This window comes from Mobula hypostoma, chromosome 3 (genome assembly GCF_963921235.1).
Source record: "Mobula hypostoma chromosome 3, sMobHyp1.1, whole genome shotgun sequence".
NCBI lineage: Eukaryota > Metazoa > Chordata > Chondrichthyes > Myliobatiformes > Myliobatidae > Mobula > Mobula hypostoma.
Window position 1 is genome coordinate 167518149 of NC_086099.1, and position 25874 is coordinate 167544022.

The 25874-nt window shown below is 40.7% G+C and overlaps 1 protein-coding gene across 3 annotated transcripts in view; it reads right to left on the bottom strand.

Moving 5' to 3' along the window:
- The window catches only part of tbc1d5 (TBC1 domain family, member 5), a 485913-nt gene that overhangs the window by 192870 nt on the left and 267169 nt on the right, over positions 1-25874 (bottom strand). For all 3 annotated transcript variants that reach the window (XM_063044063.1, XM_063044064.1, XM_063044062.1), the window contains 3 exons: positions 24348-24437; positions 24189-24263; positions 20716-20783 (listed from right to left, as the gene is read on the bottom strand). In XM_063044063.1, coding sequence (XP_062900133.1) covers positions 20716-20783; positions 24189-24263; positions 24348-24437 — 233 coding nt within the window. The remainder of the gene's footprint in view (positions 1-20715; positions 20784-24188; positions 24264-24347; positions 24438-25874) is intronic.

The following is a 25874-nucleotide window of genomic DNA, read 5'->3' on the forward strand; positions in this document are numbered from 1 at the left end:
CTCTTCTCTCTCCAACTGTCTCTCTCTCTCTTGTCTTTCTACCTCTCTCTCCTTCTCTTCTTGCTCCAACTGTCGTACCCGGAACTCGTGCTCGAGTCTCAGTTTTTCAAGCTGTACCTGTACCGCGTCTCCAGCAGGTTTTTCAATAGACACCACCCCCAGCTCGTCTTGGGGAAACACACCCTTAGATACATAGTGCTCTACGATAGCTCTGTGTATCTCCTCTCTCCTCATTGTCGACTTCACCTTAGCAAGATTCAACTCTTTAGCCACAGCTACCAATTCCGATTTCCTGGCATCCTCTAATGCCTCCAAGGTCGGCGCCTTTATAAATTCCTCAGCCTCCATTTCTGCTGTTTGTCTTTTCTTTCTTTCGGGAATTTTAACCCAATCAATTTACTCCGTCCCAAATTTAGCGTTCAAAATCGCGGACGAGAACCCCACTTATGTTACGTACCCCGTAACTGGGTTGCCAAACCAGCAGAAATAGATCACTCAGTTGGAGTCTGGATTACTAGGACTAAGAAAGTTTTATTAAAGAAACAAGCAACACAGTAATCGAAAGGATAATAAATACAACAGTTCAGCAATGATAAACACACATGTGCACAGAATTAAGATAACAGCATCAATCAAGCTCTATCGTTGTCTAGGGGTAAATGACCAAATTTCAAAGTGACACAAAAGTTCAGTTCGCAGTAATCGTTGCCATGGCGATGGACAACGTTGGGGGCGGGGGAGAGAGAGAGAACGAGAACGACTGATCATTCAGAAACGGCTTCCACTCACAGACCGGCGATATTGCTCACAAGCAGCTTTCGGGCGGGTCCTTTGTGATGTCACCTGAGGTCACCGACTGTGACCCCTCCTCCAGATGCGGTCGATCCTCTGCAGTGAACCCGGCATCCAAGCGAAGGTGGACACACACCGGGTTCCTGCTGATCGTACCTTTCCACCCTGTGCGTTTAAGGTCTGGTATGTCCCACCGACTCGTGAGAGGCGCACAGCTTCCAGGGTCTCGTTACCTCGGGCGTCGTGTGTGTCTGCCTTAGCGAACCTGTCCCTTTTTATCCCCCTGCTGGGGTATCGCCTGTCCATCACTTCAAACAGTTCAGGGTTCAAAGGGGGAGCCGCTCCAGACAGCTCTCTCTCTCCCATCCCTTCATTACACATCTCCAGATGCTGCTTCATTGTCCCTTATCTCTCCTTCCCCTGAGGACAGGTGGCAGACCAACTGCTGATCTCACAGGACAGCTAACATCTATGTGTATTCTCGTCACAGGTTACTGTCAGGTAAGGAAAGGGGAAAGGGCAGGCAGAGCAGGGTTCCCCTGTGGCCATTCCCCTCAACAAGTATACCGATTTGGATACTGTTAGGGGGGATGACTTACCTGGGACAAACTGTGGCAGCCGGATCTCTGGCACTGAGTCTGGTTCTGCAGTGCAGAAGGGAGGGTGGAAGAAGAGGAGAGTGGTAGTGATAGGGGACTCGATAGTTAGAAGTACAGAAAGGAGGTTCTGTGGTCGTGACAGAGACTCTCGGATGGTTTGTTGCCTCCCAGGTGCCAGGGTCAGGGATGTCTCTGATCACGTGCACAGCATTCTGAAGTGGGAGGGTGATCAGCCAGATGTCATGGTACATATTGGTACCAATGAAGTAGGAAGAAAGAGTGAGGAGGTCCTGAACAGTGAGTATAGAGAGCTTGGTAGGAAGTTAAAAAGCAGGACCTCGAGGGTAGTAATCTCAGGATTGCTACCTGTGCCACGTGCCAGTGAGGGTAAGAATAGGATGCTCTGGAGGATGAACACATGGCTAGGAAACTGGTGCAGGGGACAGGGTTTCAGATTTCAGGATCATTGGGACCTCTTCTGGGGCAGGTGGGATCTGTACAAGAGAGACGGGTTACACCTGAACTACAGGGGGACCAATATCCTTTCAGGGAGGTTTGTTATTGCTGTTGGGGACACTTTAAACTAGATTTGCAGGGGGGTGGGAACCGGAGTGCCAGAGCAGATATTGGAGCAGGGGTGAAAATAAATGATGTTAAAAGTTCATGCAAAGTCACAAATAGAAGGGTTGTGTGTGGTGGTAATAATCTTCTGAGGTGTGTCTATTTCAATGCAAAGAGTATTGTGGGGAAGGCTGATGAGCTGAGGGCATGGATTAACACGGAATTACGACATTATAGCCATTAGTGAAACTTGGCTGCAGGAGGGGCAGGACTGGCAGCTTAATTTTCCAGGGTTCCGATGTTTCAGACGTGATAGAGACAGAGGAATGAAGGGTGGTGGGGGGGGCGGGTAGCATTGCTAGTTAGGGTAAATGTTACAGTAGTGCTAGGTAGGACAGATTAGAGGTCTACTGAGGCTATATGGGTGGAGCTGAGAAACAGGAAAGGTATGACCACATTAATGGGGTTGTATTATAGACCACCCAATAGTCAGCGAGAATTGGAGGAGCAAATCTGCAGAGAGATAGCAGACAACTGCAGGAAACATAAAGTTGTGATTGCAGAGGATTTTAATTTTCCACATATTGATTGGGATTCCCATACTGTTAAAGGTCTAGACGGGTTAGAGTTTGTAAAATGTGTTCAGGAAAGTTTTCTAAATCAATATATAAAGATACCAACTAGAGAGGATGCAGTATTAGATCTCCTATTAGGAAACCAGTTCGGAAAGGTGACGGAAGTGTGTGTAGGGGAACACTTTGGTTCCAGTGATCATAACACCATTAGTTTCAACTTGATCATGGATAAAAATAGATCTGGTCCTCGGGTTGAGGTTCTAAACTGGAAAAAGGCCAAATTTGAAGAAGTTGAGAAAGGATCTAAAACATGTGGATTGGGACAGGTTGTTCTCTGGCAAGGATGTGATTGGTAAGTGGGAAGCCTTCAAAGGAGAAATTTTGAGAGTGCAGAGTTTGTATGTTCTTGTCAGGATTAAAGGAAAAGTGAATAAGAATAAGGAACCTTAGTTCTGAAGGGATATTGGAACTCTGATAAAGAAGACGAGAGAGATGTATGACATGTATAGGAAACAGGGAGCAAATAAAGTGCTTGAGGAGCATAAAAAGTGCAAAAAAATACTTCAGAAAGATATGAGGAGGGCTAAAAGAAGACATGAGGTTGCTTTGACAGTCAAGGTGAAGGATAATGCAAAGAGCTTCTACAGGTATATTAAGAGCAAAAGGATAGTAAGGGATAAAATTTGTCCTCTTGAAGATCAGAGTGGTCGGCTATGTATGGAACTAAAAGAAATGGGGGAGATCTTTAATGGGTTTTTTGTGTCTGTATTTACAAAGGAAACTGGCATGGAGTCAATGGAAATACGGCAAACAAGAAGTGAGGTCATGGAACCTATACAGATTGAGGAGGAGGCGGCGCTTGCTATCTTGAGGCAAATCAGAGTAGATAAATCCCCAGGACCTGACAGGATATTCCCTCGGACCTTGAAGAAGACTTGTGTTGAAATTGCAGGGGCCCTGGCAGATATATTTAAAATGCCGGTATCTACGGGTGAGGTACCGGAGGATTGGAGGATAGCTCATGTTGTTCCGTTATTTAAAAAAAGGCTCTAAAAGTAATCCCGGAAATTATAGGCTGGTAAATTTGACGTCGGTAGTAGGTAAATTATTGGAAGGGGTACTAAGATAGGGTCTACAAGTATTTGGATAGACAGGGACTTATTAGGGAGAGTCAACATGGCTTTGTGCGTGGTAGGTCATGTTTAACCAACCTATTAGAGTTTTTCGAGGAGGTTACCAGGAAAGTGGATGAAGGGAAGGCAGTGGATGTTGTCGACATGGACTTCAGGAAGGCCTTTGACAAGGTCCTGCATGGGAGGTTAGTTAGGAAGATTCAGTCGCTAGGTATACATGGAGAGGTAGTAAATTGGATTAGACATTGGCTCAATGGAAGAAGCCAGAAAGTGGTAGGGAAGGATTGCTTCTCTGAGTGGAGGCCTCTGACTAGTGTACCACAGGGATCAGTGCTGGGTCCATTGTTATTTGTCATCTATATCAATGATCTGGATGATAATGAGGTAAATTGGATCAGCAAATTTGCTGATGATACAAAGATTGGAGTTGTACTGGACACTGAAAAGGTTTTCAAAGTTTGCAGAGGGATTTGGACCAGCTGGAAAAATGGCACATGGAGTTTAATACAGACAAGTGTGAGGTATTGCACGTTGGAAGGACAAACCAAGGTAGAACATACAGGGTTAATGGTAAGGCACTGAGGAGTGCAGTAGAACAGAGGGATCTCGGAATACAGATACAAAATTCCCTAAAAGTGGCACCACAGGTAGGTAGGGTCATAAAGAGAGCTTTAGGTACATTGGCCTTTATAAGTCAAAGTATTGAGTATAAGAGTTGGAATGTCATGGTGAGGTTGTATAAGGCATGGGTGAGGCCGCATTTGGAGTACTGTGTGCAGTTTTGGTCACCTTATTAATAAGGTTGAAAGAGTGCAGAGAAGGTTTACAAGGATGTTGCTGGGACTTGAGAAACTAAGTTACAGAGAACGGTTGAATAGGTTAGGACTTTACTCCCTGGAGTGTAGAAGAATGAGGGGAGATTTGATAGAGGTATATAGAATTATGATGGGTATACATAGAGTGAATGTAAGCAGGCTTTTTCCACTGAGGCTAGGGGAGAAAAAAAAGAGGACATGGGTTAAGGGTGAAGGGGGAAAAGTTTAAAGGGAACATGGGGGGGGCTTCTTCACACAGCGAGTGGGGGTGTGTGGAATGAGCTGCCAGATGAAGTGGTAAATGCGGGCTCACTTTTAACAGTTAAGAAAAACTTGGACAGGTACATGGATGACAGGTGTATGGAGGGATATGGTCCAGGTGCAGGTCAGTGGGACTATGCAGAAAAATGGTTCAGCACAGCCAAGAAGGGCCAAAAGGCCTGTGTCTGTGCTGTAATGTTCTATGGTTGCAATTATCTACTCTGTCTACCTTGATCATCTTCCATATAAAACAATCCAATGGAAGTTATCCTTTAAATCCCCAGTGCTACTTGACAAACATGGTGTTGTATTCAAGTCAAAGTGACACCATCATATCAAAGAGAGTCCACTAATATCTACCTTGACATCATGGTTCTGAAGAAATCAAGATACAACTGTTGTGTATTAAGATATAGAGAGGAATGTACTGTTGCAGTGATGTCAATATTGGCTGAATATGTTTGCTAATAACTCAAAGCAGATTGATTTGGACTAATAAACTATGTTATGTTTATCTTGATTCTCATGAACGTAACAGATTTGCAGTATGTCTGTGTCATGCTACCAGGATAAGCTGTTAAAGTCGGTGGTATCAGCATTACAGCTAACATGTTTTGTTGCACCTGAACATTTAACCACTTTCTAATGGAGTAAACGGTACATGTGAAAAGTAACAAATAGCACAATATTCACTGAATATACCTGCAAACACAATAACGTTAACTAGTTCCTGCAGTTCAATTTGGTAGTGCAGGCAATAACTAGCATTGCACAACACCCGAATAATGACCTACCTCAATGCATATTTCTGGCATATGCGAGGGTGCACATGCTATTGTGGAATAAAAGTGCATGGAATTTTTGGAGACCTGGAGACCTGGACCTCCGGTCTCAACCCATCCATCAATGAAAGTGTTTTCTTTTGGATCCGCTCAGCAAACCATCGTTATTTTGAACACCACTATTGCATTTCCTTTCCCTTCTCTCTCTGTAAAATCCCAGCTTCTTGAGCTATTTTAGTAACTTGTTGAAATTAGTCTTTTCTGATCTACCTCCACGCTTTCACATCCTTTATAAAGTCCAGTGTCCATAATAGGACACAATCTTTCAGCTGTGGCCAAACAAGAGATGTCCATCATAGATGTTCGCATTCAAGTGATTCAGTGATGTCTTCCTTCTTCATAGAATGGGGCTTCCCTTCCTCCACCATTGATGCCGCTCTCAACTGCATCTCTTCCCTTTCTCAGACAGCCATGTTCACCCCATCTTCCAACCACCTTAACAGGGATAGTGTTCCTCTTGTCCTCACCTACCACCCCATGAGCCTCTGTATCTAACACATCTTTCTCCATAACCTCCACCATCTTCAATCAGATCCTACTACCAAACACGTGTTTACCTCCCAATTCTCAGCTTTCTCCAGGGATCACTCCCTCCATGATTCCCTTGCCCATTTATTCCTCCCCATTAATCTCCCTCCTGGCACATCCCTGCAGGTGACTGAAATACTACATCTGCCATTCACCTCCTCCCTCACCTCCATTCATGGCCCCCAAATGATCCTTCGAGGTGCAGCAACGCTTCACCAATGAATCTGTTAGTGTTGTCCATTGTATCCAGAGCTCCCAAAGTGGCCTCCCCTACATTGCCGAACTCGATGTAAATTGGAGAACCACTTTGTCAAGCACATCCATCCCATCCACCAAAAGCAGAATTTCCCAGTGGCCAACCATTTTTATTCCTATCCCCATTCCAATTGTTGGTAAAATGGCCTCATCTTCTGCCATGGTGAGGCCACTCTCAAGTTGGAGGAGCAACACCTCATAGCCTTTCCAGCCTCCAACCTGATGGCATAAATATCAATTTCTCCTTCTGGTAATTTTTTTTCTTTTTCCTTCCCCCTTCCATTCCTCACTCTGGCCTCTTACTTCTTCTCTTTACCTGATCCCGGAGTCCCTCCTTCTCTTTTTCCCATGGTCCACTCTCCTCTCCTATCAGATTCTTCCTTCTCCAGTTCTATATCTCTCCCATGCACATGGCTTCACCTATCATCTTTGAGCTAGTCCTCCTTCCCTTCCCTCCACCTTTTAATTCTGTACTTTTCCCCTTCCTTTCCAGTCCTGATGAAAGGTCTTGGACCGAAGTGACAACTGTATGTTCATTTCCATAGATGCTGCCTAACTTGCTAAATTCCTCCTACACTTTGTGTGTGTTGCTCTTTAATAAAGGATTTTTTCCTACACACCACTTTATAAGGTTTATCCTTTTGAACACTAGTTTCCCAATTTCCCCGAACACCTACAAAGATAATGCATACCTGTCTTTCTTCTATTCCTGCACCACCCTTATCTGCTGTTTCCCTTCATTCACCATACCACATTTATCTTATTTGAATTTTCTGCTTTACATTTTATCTGATGCTTTTGTAACCATTCCTTGAACCTTATTATGTCAATTTGGAAGTATATCCAAGCACAAGTTGCACAACATTGCAATAACAATTAGCACACAACAATGAAAACACATTGCCATCCATAGCAGTAAAACAGCCGCAGAACAATTTGCAGCTTAGGTGTGTGAGTGAAAGATCAATTGTGGTGGGAGTCTGGACCCAATGGTGTATCTGGCAAGGCACTGAAAACTTGTGCCAACCAACTGGTTGGAGTGTTCAAGGACATCTTCAATCTCTCACTGCTGTAGTTACAGGTACCCACCTGTTTCAAGAGGGGAAAAATCATATTGGTGCCCAAGAAGAGCAGGATATACTGCCTCAACAACCATCACCCAGTTGCACTCACATCTACTGTAATTAAGAGTGTTAAGAGGTTAGACATGGCTAGAATTAACTCATGCCTAAGCAAGGGTCTGGCACTGTTCTCTGCTATCAAATTCCTTCATCTTCAGCCCTTCATCTTTTCCCAACTATCATCTTCCAGCTTCTTACTTCATTCTCCCCTCACACATCTTCACACTCGCCTGCTCTCATCTATCACCTGAAAGCTTACTCCTTCTCTCCCCCATCTTCTTATTCAGGCTTCTTACTTCTTCCCTTCTAGTCTGAATGAAGGGTCTTGGCCTGAAATGTCAACCGTTTAAATCCCTCCACAGATGCTGCTAATTTGCTGAGATCCTCCAGGATTTTGTGTATGTACTCTGGATTTCCAGCATATTCAGAATCTCTTGTGTTTATGACCCAATTCAATTTAACCACTGGCCTCTTCAGGTCTACAGGAGATGCAATCTTACAGACTCGCCAACTGACCTTGCACCACCTGGAAAACAACAATACCTACGTCAGGTTGCTGTTAATTGATTACTGCTCAGCATTCAACACCATCATCCCCTCAGTACTAATTAATAGTTTTCAAAATCTGGCCCTCTATTCCTCTCTCTGAAGCTGGATCCTTGGCTTCCTCTCTGGGAGACCACAATCAGTACAGTGCAGAAACAGCACCTCATTCTTGCTGACAATTAACACTGGCACACCTCAAGGATGCGTGCTTAATCCACTACTCCTCTCTCTACACCCACAACTGTGTGGCCAGGCACAGCTCAAACGGGATCTATAAATTCACCTATGAAACACCTGTTGTTGATAGAATCTCAGACAGTGACAAGGAGGCTCACAGGAGTGAGAGAGATCAGTTGGTTGAGTGGTCTCACAACAACCTTGCATTCAATGTCAGTAAGACTAAGAAACTGGTTGTGAAATTCAGGAAGGGAAAATCGGGCCAATACACAGCAGTTCTCATCGAGGGGTCAGCAGTGGAAAGGGGGAGCAGCTTCAAGATCCTGGCTGTCAACACCTCTGAAGATCTATCCTGTGCTCAACATATTGATGCAATTACGAAGAAGGCACGTCATCAAATATGTTTCACTGGGAGTCCTAAGAGATTTGGTATGTCACCAAAAACTCAAGCAAATTTCTATAGATATACCGTGGAGAGCATTCTGACATGTTGCATTATCATCTGGTATGGAGGCACCAACACACAACATCAGAAAAAGTTGTAGAGGGTTGTAAACTCAGCCAGCTTTATCATGGGCACGAGCTCCCTACCATCGAGGACATCTTAAAAAGGTGATGCGTCAGGAAGGCGGTATCCATCATGTAAGGATCATCACCATCCAGGGCAAGCCCTCTTCTCAATACTACTGTAAATGAAGAGGAATGGAGGCCTGTAGATGCACACTCAATATTTTAGGAACAGCTTCTTCTCCTCTGTCCAAACATTTCTGAATATTCCATGAACACTACCTCTGGAGTTTGCTCTTTTTTTCATTATTTATTTCCATATATTCTTATTGTAATTTATAACTTTTACCTGTTCTACTGTACTGCTGCTGCAAAACGACAAACTACACAACATATGTCAGAGACAATAAGCCTGATTCTGATTGAGCAGTTCAGAAATTGTAAACAGATTGTACTAATTACACACCCTTGTCAGCCTTTGTTGGTTTTGAATTATACATGTTGCACATGAACTTTAAGGGGTATATTGAACTTATAGAGATTGCACGTGAGGTAGGAAGAGCACGCAGGCATAATGTGCAGGAGGAGTATGTGAATTTCAAAACACAAAAAACTTTAAATTCAATGATTACAGACATCGCTTTAAACAGTTAAACCAGCTGTGATAAACATGAGCATCCAACACTACCGATTCACAATGAATACTGTCCACCACCCAATTCTGCTAAATTCAGGGCTCTCTTTAAAATGAAATGACCACACCTCAAAAATTGCATTACTTCAAAATTAGAAGTAACCATTATATTACTTCTCACAGCTCTCCAAAACCATTTTTAAGAAGTCCCAGATATCAAAATCCAACTGGTATATTTAACATAGTTTTGCTGTGTATACTCAGCTACAATAACTGATTTATATGCTTTATTTGGCGAACTCAAAAATGGCTTTCATAAAATAATGGCTCTATTTCCTAGGCACCAATAAAATAAGAAACACCAAGAACAGAATTCGACTTTAGTCTTTTCATGATTAATGGCAGAACACCCCAAATAATTACAACATTTCCTGTAGTTCACTCTGAGCAATCCACTAAATTATAGCAATACACAGATGTAGATATACACACCAACAAGACCTACTCAACTGGGCCACAACGTTTAAAATTGTGAGCATGTTGGTACATGAAGAGCCTACTGTACTTGCCAAGTCACCCAAGTCCTTTTCAGAACCAGATCCGATCTCTACAAAAAATGTAATCAGTACGATCAGTATTTTTGCACTATATTTGGAATTGATATGATTCTCTTTTGAATGTTTTCACTGTGACAGCATTTACCACACTAGATGGCAGTCTATTCCATAAGATGATGTTAATAACTGTAAACAAGTCATGCCTAATTACATTATATTCTTAACTTACAAGACTGCTTCAACTGTCACGTGTGTGTAGCAAAGACTGGAAATGGTTACACAATTCACTTTGATATGAACAAGAAAATGTACAAAATGTTGACACCAAATTCAAGCTGTGCAGCAATGATCCAATATAGTAACTGTCATGTAACAGGTTACTTCTGATTATGCACAAACAAGTTAGGTGAGTGCTGTAATCTTGACACTGCAAATATACAATTACAATGCTCCAAGTGCATATATAAGCTAAAAATCAGGAACTGATTATTACTTCGTTTGTTGTTCTGTGCAAAGGTAAATTTGCAATAGAGAATGTAAATGCTGAACTACTTCACTGACTTGAAAGCTTAATTGTTTCTCTCTCTCTACAGATGCCATCTGATCTGTTGAGTAACCCTAGAATTTTATGTTTTAATTTCATATTTCCAGGAGATGCAGTCTTTTATTGCTTGTCATATTCAGTTCCATTGTCTTGTTCTTTCTTCATAGCAACTTACTTTCTTGTAAATGCTTATCCATTTTTTTTCAAAAACCCTCACTTACTCAGTTACTACTACCCAACAAGTTCTACTCACAACCAGTCTGGTGTAAAAATAAAATTTTACCTCATGATCTTGCTGTGGTTTCTGCTCATCACGTTGAATCTGTGTATCAGGTGTCTACCATTCTAAATCTCTACCAAGCTATCTCTTAAACCTTCTTTGTTCCTATGAAATCCATCACAAATCATTTAGTTAAACATTTATCTGAACCCCTTCAACTCTGCAACCATTCTTATAAATCTCTTCTATAATCTCAGATTTCCACTTCTACGAAAGTGTCGTGACCAAAACAGTCCGTGTCCCAACTAGTCCTTTACAAAAATTGAACACCACACCCATACTTTTGTACTTTATGCCTCTACTTATTAGAGCTAGATTCTATATAGCTTACCAAAACTCTCAAGGTGCCCTGCGTATTGAAGGATTGATGCACCTATAATCCCTCTGTTTCTGCATAGTTCAAAATCATGCCTCTTAGTCAATATTGTCCTTCCTTTGTCACCCTTCCAAAAATCTAGCACGTTACTCTTCTATTATTTCATCAGCCATTTGTCAACCCAATCTACCAGACTATCAACATCCTCTGCATTCTATTACTTCCTTCTCAATGTTTACCAAACTTACAAGTTTTGTCACAAACAAGAGAAAATCTGCAGATGCTGGGAATCTGAGAAACACACACAAAATGCTTTAGGAACTCAGCAGGTCAGGTGGCATCTACGGAAAGAAAATACAGTTGAAGCGAAACGTTTCACATCGACCATACTTTTTTTCCATAGATGCTGTCTGGCCTGCTGAGTTCCTCCAGCATTTTGTGTGTGTTACAAGTTTTGAGTTAGCTCCCACTTCAACATTTTATCAAGCACATACGTTAAAAAAATTCTTGTGCCAGCAATAACTCCTGGGGAACATAACTACATGGTATCCACTGAAATACAACAGTTCATCACAACTCTGTTATTAAACCAATATTTTCCTCATCAATAGAATTTTCTTTATTCCATGATAACGTGACCTATTGATCAGTATATTTTATGGGCTTCAATTTTGCAAACTAGCCACTTATGCAAGACTATCAAATGTCTTCAAGAAATGCATCTAGCTGACATTCACTGCATTCCTTTCATCAATCCTCTATGTTACCTCATTAAAAATATATAACTGTTATTAGTTGAACATGATTTTCATTTAACTTGTATTAAATTTCCTTTATTAACTAAAACTTGTCCAAATACTTGTAAATATATCATGTTTACCGATTCTAAAAGCTTCCCCAATGCTGATTAAAATGATAAGTCTGCAGTTGTAATGTATATCCTTTCACACCTATTCCAACAAGGCCATCGCATCTGCCATCGTCCAGTTTTCTTGCATCAAAAAAAATTCGAATAATGCTACCCAAGAATTCCTGAAAATATTAAATTATGTTCCGTAAGCCGCTTCTGATAATCAATGAGTTGGAAAAAATATTATCCACAGTAGTAACATTTAATTTCAAGTAACTTGTTTGCCATCAGAAGCTGTTTGATTATGGAACTCAAGAGTTGAAGCAAAACCAATATCATTATGGGTCAAGGGTAGAACTCTTTAATGGCTCAGGTCAGACAAAGGAAAATTAGCTATTGTTAATATTCAGCCAACAGCACAGTTGCAGGATTTTCACTGGGTCATAGTCTTCAGTTGCTTCATCAGTGTATTTCCGTCCTCCATATAATTTGTAATGGTCTTGTCCATATACAACTCTCTCATGTTCTGCACCATTCACCCCTCCAATAATAATAACAATAACAAAACAATTCCTGTCAGACAAAGAAAAGAAGGCAGGCTATACACCAGGAATAGTACAAAGCCAGATTAGGGCTCGTAAACTTCAGCTAATGTTTATTACCAATCATACACAAGTAAACAGTACCAGGGACACAAAATTCACAACTGTTAACATCCAAGTGATCACTATTGACAAGAAGTCTACCTGAAGCAACCAAGTCAACACCTGGGTTGCCACATCATTGGTGGGTAGTCTGCCATCAATAATCATCTCTTGATCCTTCAAACACATTACCATCTACAAATCACATTATCAATGCACTGGAATACTCAGTACCAGTCTTAATTGATTCAGCAGCACCACCCTTTCCAACCATGATTCACCACATATGCCCCAGTGCTTCTTCACCATCTACAGGTTTGAGTCAAAGGTGCAATGTAATTCTCTATACTTGTCTGATTGAGTGTCACTTCAACAACACATAAAAACCTTGACAAATTCCTAGACAAAGCAGTCTTAGATCAACATGTCATCCACCACCCTAAAATGCCATTGCTTCCACACTAGCAAACAGAAGCTACAATATATACAGGCTACAAAATACACCACAGTTCCTCAGCTGAGCACCTCCCAAAACTGCAACTTTGACCACCAAGGAAGATAAGGGCATAAAGCACAGGGATCACCACAAGTCATCAAGTCACACATCATCCTAACTTGTGCAGTTTAAACCTTTGAAGATGATACACAAAAACACTAGGAATATTTTCACAGGAGAGGGAAGGGATGAAGCTAAGAGCTGGAAAGTTGATTGGCAAGAAGATACAAGGCTGGAGAAGGGAGAGGATCAGGGGACAGGAGGCCTAGGGAGAAAGAAAATGGGAATGGCGGACAAAGCGTAGGTGTTCAGCGAAATGGTCTCTCAGTCTGTGTTGGGTCTCACCAATATATAAAAGGCAGCCAGATCCTGCTTTCTCTGTCCGCCAGAGGAAGTAGGATCTCCTAGTGGCCACACATTTCAATTCCACGTCCCATTCCCATTCTGATATGTCCATCCACAGCCTCTATGGACTGCATTGGTTCAAGACAGCAGTTTAACACTAACTTCTCAAGAGCAATTAGAATGGGTAACATGTAAACAATCCTTAACTAAGTGAAATATTTTAAAAAATTCTGATGTTCTGATTTCTATCTTTGAAACACAATCTAAGCAACAATAATCTCTCAAGCAACACACACAAAATGCTGGTGAATGCAGCAGGCCAGGCAGCATCTATAGGAAGAGGTACAGTCGACGTTTCAGGCCGAGACCCTTCGTCAGGACTAACTGAGAGAAGAGATAGTAAGAGATTTGAGGGGGAGGGGGAGATCCGAAATGATAGGAGAAGACAGGAGAGGGAAGGGATGAAGCTAAGAGCTGGAAAGTTGATTGGCAAGAAGATACAAGGCTGGAGAAGGGAGAGGATCAGGGGACAGGAGGCCTAGGGAGAAAGAAAATGGGAATGGCGGACAAAGCATAGGTGTTCAGCGAAATGGTCTCTCAGTCTGCATTGAGTCTCGCCAATATATAGAAGGCCGCCAGATCCTGCTTTCTCTGTCTGCCAGAGGAAGCAGGATCTCCTAGTGGCCACACATTTCAATTCCACGTCCCATTCCCATTCTGATATGTCCATCCACGGCCTCCTCTACTGTCAAGGTGAACCCACACTCAGGTTGAAGGAACAACACCTTATATTCCGGCTGGATAGCCTCCAACCTGATGGCATGAATAATGATTTCTCTAACTTCTGTTAATGTCCCTCCTTCCCCTTCTTACCTCATTCCTTACTTACTTATTTGTTTATTTATCTATCTATCTATCTATTTATTTCCCCCTTTCTTTCTCTCTTTTTTCTCCCTCTGTCCTTCTCACTATATCTTCCTCTGATGCTCCCCTTTTCTTTCTCCCTAGGCCTCCCATCCCATGATCCTCTCCCTTCTCCATCCTTGTATCTTCTTGCCAATCAACTTCCCAGCTCTTAGCTCCATCCCTCCCCCTCCTGTCTTCTCCTATCATTTCGGATCTCCCCCCTCCCCCTCAAATCTCTTAATATCTCTTCTTTCAGTTAGTCCTGATGAAAGGTCTCGGCCCAAAACGTCGACTGAACCTCTTCCTATGGATGTAGCCTGGCCTGCTGCGTTCCACTAGCATTTTGTGTGTGTTACTTGAATTTCAAGCATCTGCAGATTTCCTCGTGTTTGCGAACAATAATCTCTCTTCTGATAAGGCATATTACAGTCTTCTGGACTCAGTAATGAGTTTAAAACTTAAAAAAAAAAGCTATCTTACCTTTTGCATTTTACATTGTTAGCATTCATGGTTTTTTTTCCCTTCTGGCAATTTCAGATAATTATTCAGTTTCTCCCAACTATAACTGCTCCAGACAAACCTTTTGTTTCTCACTCCTAGCTCAAGATGCAAGATGTATTCTTATGAAGGAAAATGCTAATGAATCAGTGCTAAAATAAATCATTAGAGCATTGTATCAGGTGGGATGAATTACTATCGGCTACACAGGAACCTGATGCATATCCAGCAATATTTCACTCCACTCCTTGATGTGGAGTATCTGCTTGAGAAGCTTAGTGTTTGTTGGGCTGGGACAGTTGCGGCAGGTGCTCGTTGCTAAGAGGTGAGTCAGCAATGTACCCTGGCCAGCACAGTGAGTGTGGGCCATTGCTTGGGCCTGGCAGCAGCTGCTCCATGTGTTGTTGCCATCTTGTTGGATGTGATGGAAGCCAGTGTTGCTCCATCTCTGTTTGGCTGCATGTCCCAATGGCCAATGACTGTCATTAAGATTGTTAAATCAAACAGATTTAACATTTAAGTGGGGTGGGGGGGAGACAGAAACTGAAAGCAGATGCAACAAGAGGTGATGAGAGAAACCGTCTGGGCAATCTGTCAACACATGGGACAGATACTTCCAGTCCCCTGCAAAGGTCAGCTCTCACAGTGCAGGTCTGGGTTAGTACAAACCCACATATGACAACAATGAGCAACTGCATTACTCGCCCATCATTACCCCTCTCAGGTAGCCTCTCCACATTAGTGATATATTGACGGTGAAATGGCAGCAGAGGGCAAGAAGCTATGCCAGTACCTGGTACAACAACACGCAATGGGTGCTGTTTTAAAATACTAAGGCATACCTATGCATCTCTTGACTGAGAGCATGATAATAGATGGTGCTAGGTGAGATACCAGTGTAATCCCTTTCTCATCCGATTTCATTCTGCACCGATGCAACTTCTCCCAATTAAAATGGAAAATTAATTATCTAAATTGTCAACTGTCTTTTGACATATGCTGTCCAACCCTTTTGACTGTCTCCAGTATCTGTAGTATTTTGCTTTAGGTTAGAGCAATCTGTTTGACTGGCAACTTTGCCACTCAGTAGCCACCTCCCTTCATCACTGACAATATCATAACTGTGGAACATATGAACAAATGAAAGCACTAAGTTACAGTGCCTTGAAAAAGTATTCAGCCCTCACAACTATTTTCACTTTTTTACTATCTCTTTCTAAATTTAAAACATTTTGAAGCAGTTTTTGAGCTAATATACAAAACACTGTACATGATGTCAAATTTAAAAAAAATCCAAAATCTGCAGTTTACTAAAAATTTAAAACCAAAATTGGAAGGCTGAAAAAGTATTCAACCTCTTTGCAATTACTATACTAACTGTCCTCAGGTGCAATATACTATTACCTTACCAGCTCGTACAATTCATTGATGTAGATATTTGAAGGGTCACCTGTTTTCAATGAATTCACAAGATTAAATACAAAGGGAGGGGGAGGGGGTCCTCAGTATGGCAGATTTTCAACAGACCAAACCAAAATGAAGACAAAAGAACATTCAAGGCAAGTCAGCGAATGATAATAGAGAAGCCCAAACGCACTGAATATACCTCAGAGCTCAATGCAGTCCATCGTGAAAAAGTGGAAAATATATGAAATCACATCTACACTGCCTAGGTCAGTATATCCCTCTAAACCTAGTCGCTGGGGAAGAATGCCACTTGTAAGAGAGGTTACTGTGATACCAATAGTCACTCAGGGTGAGCTGCAGACGTTAGTAGCTGTAACTAAACATGAAGTTCGTGGCTCCACAATCTTTAAGGCCTTGCACAAAAATGGTATTTATGGAAGAGTTTCAAGGAAGAAGCCTTGGCTAAAAAGAAAAACAGATCCTTGCCTATAAAGACTTTGCAAAGCATCACTTCGAAGATACCATGAAGATGTGATAGAAAGTCTTGTGGTTGGATGAGACTAAAATGTAGCTTTTTGCCTCAACACTAAGGATACATGTAGCGGTAAATCTAATACCGCACATCAGCCAGGTAACACCATACCTACTGTATAAAATGGTGGAGGTAGCTTCATGCTGTGGGGATGCTATTCAGCAGCATGGGACTGGAAATCTGGTCAGGATTGATGGGGAGGATGAATGCCGCTAAATACAGAGACATCCTGAATAAAAAACCTGCCAGCTTCTGCCAAAAAGCTTCAACTGGGGAGGAAGTTCGAATTTCAGAAGGACAATGACCAAAAGCATGCTGTCAAGAGCAACCATGGGGTGGCTTCAAAGAAAATTAATGTCCCTGAGTGGCCCAATCAGAGTCCTGACCTTAACCCAATTGAACATCTCCGGGAAAACCTCAAGACTACTTTCCACCATCACTCCCCAGCTAATCTGGCACAGCTCAAGCAATTTGGCAAGGAGGAACAGGCAAACATTGCTCCATCATGTCCTGCAAAGATAATAGAAACTTATCCAAAAAGACTACCAGCTGTAATAGCTGTGAGAAGTACCTTCTTTGGCACAAGCACACTGAAACAATTTTTTAAAAAAAGGAGACTTGCATTGATATTGTGGATTTCACAAATGAGAATCATTCATAGCAGAAATATCCTTATATTTATATTTATTATGGGATGTGGGTACCCATCTCTATAATGGTTTCGTAGCCTATAAAGTAATTATTAATGCAAGAAATATAGCAAATGAGTTATGCAAAGTGCCATTACTACATATCCAATTACAACTAGATTATCTATTCTTGGGCTGGTAGGGTGGAGATACAACCCTATCAAAGGCAGTGTAAGGCACTCCTTCCCTCCACTAACCTGCAGGTCACCCTTGAGCAAGGTGTAGCACCTGCTTAGCCACTCAATCAGGGTCACATAAAGCCACGTGAACATGTGGTGGATGGTTGTATGAGCAGCTGGTGCATATCACAAGTCCTGATTATGTGACTACTGACTCCAGGCAAACAGCCTCTGAAGAGCATTGATAATGGCTGGGGTCATCCGTCTTGTCAGTACACTGCCCAGAAGGCAGCAATGGCAAACCACTTCTGTAGAAAATTTGCCAAGAACAATCATGGTCATGGAAAGACCATGATCGCACACATCATACGACATGACACTTAACAAATGAACGTACGGTGTTTTTAAAATATTGCTTGAAGGGTAGGACACCAGGGAAAATATTTCTGAATTTCAGAATAATATTATAATACCTGACAGGCTTGATAAGGACTTGCCGTTCAATGTCCTAAATCTAGTACAGTGAAAATAGTTGTGGGGGTTGAATACTTTTTCGAGGTACTGTACATCATGACTCAGGTATATACGCGTCTGTGTGTGTGTGTGTGTGTGTGTGTGTGTGCGTGTGTATTTACTTATTTACCTCTATACTGTATATGAACTAAGAGACATTGCTGATATTATAACTTAAAAAATTTTTCTCAAAGTAAATTGCTAAACATTTCCGCTGTATTCAATATTTGTGGTCTGCTAAATACTGTTTGATGTTATTCATTTTGTTCACTAAAATAAGACTTAGTTCATTTTGTATATATGAAAGGAAAAATCTTATGTAATACGTAACATTTCCATTTTCTGTACAAAGCCATCCACAGTTCCTACAGAGCTGTATGGAATAGATACTAGAGGATGTTTCCCTTGGCTGCATTAGTCTAAGCTAAGGGATCAAAGCTTAAGGATTAGCAGCTAGACATTTAAGGCTGTGATGAAGAGAAATTCCTTCAACTCAGCCATGGTCAACCTGTGCAATTCTCCACAGCTGAAATTGTTGGAGATCAGATCACTAACTATATTTAATGAGAACGAAGACAGATTTCTCCAACATAAGGTATCAGACAGCATGGCGAGAGATCAGGAATATGATACTAAAATAGAGGAACAACCATGATCATGTTGAATGGAGGAGCAGCCTGGAAGGCCCAAGTTGACCTGCTGTCTGGAAGTGCCCTGACCCTGAATGGCAAATCTTACAAAGTGACAAAACATTGCATGCCATAACGCTGCTACGATGTTAGGTTAGAAGTCGTCCCATTTGCAGAGCAGATGAAGCAAAACCAATAGTTTGCAAAGACATGCCCCTGAATTAGAGAAGAGCGATAACACATAAAACTAATTAAAAATCTTTCAACAAACTCAATTACTTCTAAAAATAATTGTAAGTTAATAATCATCCATGCTCCTCGCAATTGTTCTGCATCAATGAAATGAAGTGACTTGCTGCTCCTGCATCAAGTCTAAATTGGCACATTTTCACCGGGGAAGTTACCAGCTAGGTGCCCGTAAACTGAAGCTTTCCACTCGCGGACTTCACATTGAGCAGAGTCAGCAAAACCCCATTGAATATCGGTCAAAGAGTTTTCAATTTCCATACACATAGGACTTCTGAACGTGGTGGCCTTGTGCCCTATTTAAGCTGTAAAACAGGCCAGGAACATAAAACCTACTAATGTCTAATTAAGTTCACATGGTACTTTTGATGCAAAATGAAAGCCTTAAATTGGATTTAGGCAGACAGTTGGGTAGTTCCAACCTTTACGGAGTTTGCGGTTTTTGAGTATAGCACTAACGATTTCATACTACTTCTATTGGTTGACTCAATTAAACATTTTTTTCATCAAAATAATTCATGAAAATCAACTGAGGCAGAGGCGGAATTACTATGGTGGAGGTGGAGTTATGATGGCTCTCAATGGTGACTCCTTTCAGCTTATCTGCAAAACCAGCTTAATTTCTAGCTTTGATGTCTCTCTTTTTCCTTTTCAGGGTGGATGGGGTTCTGTTGAAGACCCTGACCTGAGTTATACTCAAGACTCAGTTCTTTGTGGTGGTGGGGTTCACAACTGGCCACTTTTTGAAATCCCAAGGACATGGACCAGAAGACGAGCACATCTTTCAGATTTCCCAGGTTTCACGGCCCTGTGGACAGGCTGATTCTATGCTGGTGCTGCCAACTGAAGTGTTTCAGGCGAAAACGGAACATCGGGAACAGCAGAGTAGCTACTGGGGGCTCTGTACACGGTGAATTGTGCTCTCTCTCTCAGTGGTGGGGAGGAGTTTATTGCTGACTCTCTGATCGGAAAACTCAGGAATAAAAAAGCAGCGTGACAGACTTTATCATTGTAATTTAGTGAGTTGTTTTGTTATGCCTCCTGTCTCACTGTGAAAGGGGATGCCTCTTTTTCCCTTTCTTAGGGAGAGAGACACCTGTGGCTTGTCGAATTGTCGGGTGAACAATTAGTTTTTGTTGTATTGCAGATCATGGTCTTGACTGGGGACTTTGGGAAGTAAGTGGGGGAGGGTCAGGGTCGTTACTTTGCTGCTGCTTGTACATGGAAGGGGGAGTAGGGGGCTTTGGGGTTCTAATGTTTTACTGCCACTCATTCTTTGGGGCAATCTGTTTTTGTGGATGTCTGTGAAGAATAGGAATATTGGGATGTATATTGTACACATTTCTCTGATATTAAATTAAACTATTGAACTATTGAATGATTTTTGTTTGTCCAAATTAAAGTGAGCTAGTTCACTCCTAATTAAAGCACCTTACAGCTGGTTTACTGTATCCAAGACTACCTTTTGTATGGAAAGAGTATGCAGCATTCAGTCAGAAAAAGAAACTACAAAAATTATATAAAGAATTAGGAAATGAATTTCAGACACCAAGTCTATTGCAGTATAGGGCACATATATTTCAGTAATAAATTTTTCATAAACACGAGGTAGTAACATGACTTAACATCTACAAAATATATACATAAAAGTTGAATAAAGTTTCATTTGACAATTCTTTGTGTTTATGATAAAGGGCAGTGGTCAATTACACATCATTTCACAAAAATAAATGGCACCGTTACTAATTTATTAAGCTATTATTTAGGAAAACTGTTTGCAACTTAATTGTGTACATACGTTCTTGTCACATCTTGTTGGATCATTGCTCGTAATTCTTTATCCTGAAAAAACTTGTTCCAAAGACTCTGCATAAAAAATCAATAACAAACAATAAATCTTCAAAACTAAAACCAGCAACAAATGCTTTACTAGATAATTTAGTTACTTGATTCAGTCCTTTCCAATTGCCTTTTTGTTCACTCCATATTATAATGCATCTCACAGCATCTTTAAATCTACTATCCAATCATATTGTTTCCTAAAGGGATATAATATGATACTACATAAGTACAGATGTACATTCTACACTGCTAAAACACTGACCGTGATGTGCAAGCAGCAACAAGGAGTAATTTAAAAAAATGATAAATTCATATCAATATATGTTAAGGAGCTCAACTTCAAGGAAAAACGTTGTGCAGAAGATGACAGAAGGCCTCACAATTCATTTTACACAACTGGACCTTTTAAATTTTTTATTCAAAGATTTTGATCATTTTGCATTAGCTGTTACATATCATGCAATCTTTATTCAATTTACAGAAAAGGCACTAAAAATAAAATGCAGAATAATAGATGGTTGAGGATGAATTAAAAGGGAGCATGCATTCTACAAAAAAATGAGCTGCAGCTGGTATCCTGTGTGCACAATAACTGTCATACAAAGGTATGCTTTGTAAGTTGGCACTTCGAGCAGAGAGCTTTCTGATCTGAAGTGCTTATCAGACATTCGGTGAAGAGGCTTAATTCAAATGGATGGAAACACCTAGAGGACTCATTGACCTCTGCCCAAAATCCTCACATGCACTCTTGTCATATGCAGCACTATGATGGGTGTACAATTCCATTAAATTATTCCTGCAATTTCCACCAGAATTACAAACATAAATAAAAGCCTACAACTGAAGAAAATATAGTTGGTACTAGGTAAACAGATAATCTGTATTAATACAAAAGCACAATTTACAAATGTTACATGTATTGTCAGAAGAAATGGGATATAAAGGCGTGCTAAAGTTAAAAAATGAAAATGAAACTGCCTAAAAACTAGACTTCACTATTTTAGGGTGCTAAATATGTTTTGCCTTAATTGATGGACAAGGAAAATATCGCAGCACTAAATTGGTGAAACTTACCTCCAAAAAAGAAACGTCCAGGGTGCTTTCCTTCATTTTGGCAAATTACAAAGTAAGTTCTGCCGTGTCAATTTTGCTTGGGATCATGATAAACTTGTCACATGAAGGAGATGTGCAACTTTACCATGGGTGGTACCACTCATATTTGATGTCAACACAGACCGTTCAATCCATATCAACTCTCAGAGCAATCTGCTCAATCCTATTCCACCACTTTTTCCATGTAACTAGACCAAATCATTATCTTCATGCTTCATATCCTATGTTTGAATATTTAACAGTAAAGCCCAATTTTGCTATAATTAAGCTATTTCAAGTGTTCAAAACTACCTATGAGACCCGATTGTGATGCCTATGGAGACCAGGACAGTAATCCCTACAGTCAGTGACAAAACAAAAACGTAGTGTTTCACTAGCAGATCAGTGATCATACATGCACAAAGATCTAGTAGAATATTGATGCCTTAGTTGGGATTATTTCAATTTACATAGGTTGAAAACAATCCTAGTTTAACAGAATATACAGGTTGACAAACCCATATATTATATCAGCATCAATTGTAATTGGACAAACTAAACCAATAGACAATTTCTTGTATATGAATGACACCAGGGAAATACCAACTGGACTATGGCAAAATTATCTTTTCAATTTTTCAGAATGGAGGACCTCACCAGGAAATTTCATCTAATCCAATACAGCACAAGCAATTGAAATTTACATTTCAAGCTAGGTACATACTGAGGTTTCAATATCTAGATATGCAGGTAAATTAGAACTGAATGCCCAATTTTCAGAATCTAGGTTAAACTACTTGGAAGTCCAAGAAAACCTAAAACAAAGTAAAATCCTTCTGCAAGGTAAAACAAATGACAAATAGTCTTATTTTGCACAGGCTATCAATATCTTGAATAAATTGCACGGACCATAAGACATAAGAGCAGAATTAGGCCATTCAGCTCATTGAGTCCGCTACATCATTTAATCATGGCTGACATATTTCAACTCTGTTTTCTTGCTTTCTCCTGTGAACCTGTGAAGCCCTTACTAATCAAGAACCTATCAATCTCCATTTTAAATTTACCCAGTGATTTGGCCTCCACAGCTGTATGTGAGAATGAATTTCACAGATTCACCAACCTACAGTATGTCTAATGAAATCCCTCATCTCTGTTCTAACCAGATGTTTTTCTATTCTGAGGATGTGCCCTCTAGTACTATACTCTTCCACTATTGGAAACATCCTCTTCACATCCATTCTATATGGACCTTTCAATGTTTGCTAGGTTTCAATGAGATCCTCCTCATTTTTGTAAACTCCAGCAAGTACAGGCCCAGAGCCATATAGTCTCATATGGTAACTCTTTCATCCCTGGGATCATTCTTGTAAATCTCCTTTGGACTCTCCAATGCCAACACCATTCTTTCCTGGATACAGCACCAAAATATGCTTAAAATACTTCAAATGTTGTCTGACTAATGTCTTATAAAGTCTCAGCATTACACCTTTGCTTTTACATTCTAATCCTCTAAATCTATACATTTGTTCAAAGTAAAGAGTTTTAAAGATGAGCTTAAGGAAGGGAAACACAGAGATTTAGGGGAGAGAATTTCATAGCTTATATTTTGTTGGTAGTTGCCAGTGATAAAGTGTAGATTTATTCAGGTGACCAGAACAGAGGCTGTGGGTGTATGTTAGTTAATGAGACATAGAAAGCGTAAGGTTAAATGAGTAATACATGCTGGAGGAACTCAGCAGGTCAGCCAGCAGCAATGGAAGGTGATGTTTTGGGCTGAAACCCTGTATCAGGTCTCATAAGTTTAAATGAGTTCAAGTTCTTGGAACCATATAGGTATGGTCAAATTGATTGTCAGCTTAGCAGGCAACAAAGTCATGGGTGAGGATTTCAATGGAGAATAAGGTGATGGATATGAGCAATATTATTGAGGTAAATATAGGCTATCTTAAATGATGATTTTGATAGCTCAGTTCATATAATTTACATTAAAGTTGATGGGCATAATTATGCAGATACTATAAAGCACAAAATTCCTTGAGAAAAAACAGTTTCCATTCAGAGTGATTTGGGAATGGAATTCGATCTATGACTAGTCAACAAGTTGCTAACTTGTAAAAGTCAAGAGTTAATTTCAAAATCAGCAATTTAATTTAGTACTATTTTATAATGCATGAAGAACTATGTAGGTAATTTCATACAAAATGATGAAATGATGGATTGATTAGTTAACCACAGACTTAATGCTATTTGCTTTTGGTAACTAGTTTGGGTAATAATGACTAACTAACGTTCATCAAAAACCTAGACAACAAAAATGAATCTGATTATACTTACTCCTTCATCCTGTGAAAGTGGGTTATTGACAATCAGATCTTGCTGTCCAGCAGCTTTCCGAGGGTTTGTGATATGCTGTGGTAAATAAAATTGCTATCAGTACCTTTTATATACAAGAATTAGGCATGCAGTTCTAGAAAAAAATGGAAAATCACTTACAATTTCTTTTATCTGTTCATAGTGAGATCTTAATTCTGCTGTTTTATTAAGCCACTGCTTTTTATCCTCAGGCAAAGCTTCCAAGAACAGCTGCAAGGACACAAATCTCAACAGTTAATACAAAATAAACAGAAAATACATCATTGCTTTCCAGGGGGATACAAATCCAATCCATAGGGGAAGGAAAGCATCACTCAGGAGCTATGATAAATCGAAAGCAACATTGAAATAAACTTTCTCTCCCACAGAAACTAGTGATGTATTATATTCATTCAACACAAAAAATAGATATAAAACAACCAACAGTTTGATTAGCCCTTATGAGCACAGTTAAGCAGATAGCAATTATTACAGATATCTGAAAAGTAATAAACTCATAATGGATAAAGACTGTATGCATCCATAGGCACAAAAATAGATGGCATGAAATTACGTATTAGCCAGTTTGAGGGTATTTCTTAATCATGTATTAAAACAAAGCTTTCATTAATTTCACTCACATTCTACCAAAGTCTAAATACCTTTCTTTAGAACCACAGACTCTGAGCCAAATAGCCTCCTTCTGTGGTATGACAACCCTTTGATTCTGTGATCAATACATGCATATTTTAATGAATTACATTTCCATTTGCTGACAAATGCCATGAGCACATTACTTAAACTGGCCGGCTGGTGGCGTAGTGGCATTAGCGCCGGACTTCGGAGCAAAGGCTCCCGAGTTCAAATCCAGCTGGCTCCCTTGCACGCTTTCCATCCGTGCTGGGCTGAGTGTCGAGCTAGCAACTCGGTCTCGTAAAAATAAAGAGCCTGCTTAAAAAACGCCGTCATGACAGCATCCCGATGAGTTCACTCGGAGTTAAGGGCTTTCTTCTCTTCTTTTTCTACATTCCTTAAACTGGGAAAATGAATGAAAGATGTGTAGCAGTGGTGTAAAAGTCAAAGCGCACGGATCAAAACCTTGGAAAAGCAACTTGCCACACTGGTTGGAGAAGCACAAACTACCTACATTATAGAACAGATTTTTTTCTTTAGACCGTCATTGTTCCCATACTTATACACAGAATCCAATTCTATGTGCTTTCTAGGACTTATCACTAACTACACTGGCCTACGTTCAGCTGCTTTCTTAAGGTTGTCATAGCTGGGGTTGGAGTTAAATGCTCCCAATGGTGCGTGTCTCAAGTAGCCTCTGACTACCAAGTCCACCTCCTGGCCTTCACGTGTGGCTTAGCTACTAAGCCCGGTACTAAGCTCTGTTTTTCTTCTGACAAAAGGGGCAAAGTTGGGTTACTGGTGCATTAAAACCAGCTGCTTCAGGCAGATGGGGCTTGTCATCCATGGCTGGCAGCTCATCTAGAAGGAAAACTCTGATCTGAAACCTCCGCTGCCTTCACAGAGAAGGCTTTGGGAGTAAAACCCATGGAAAAATCTGCAGCTGGAATTCCTAACTTAACTATGTTAACACTGACAGGTATCTCCTGCAATGCTGCTGGTGCCAAACTTGATCAGCTTCAGCTGTTCCTTTGG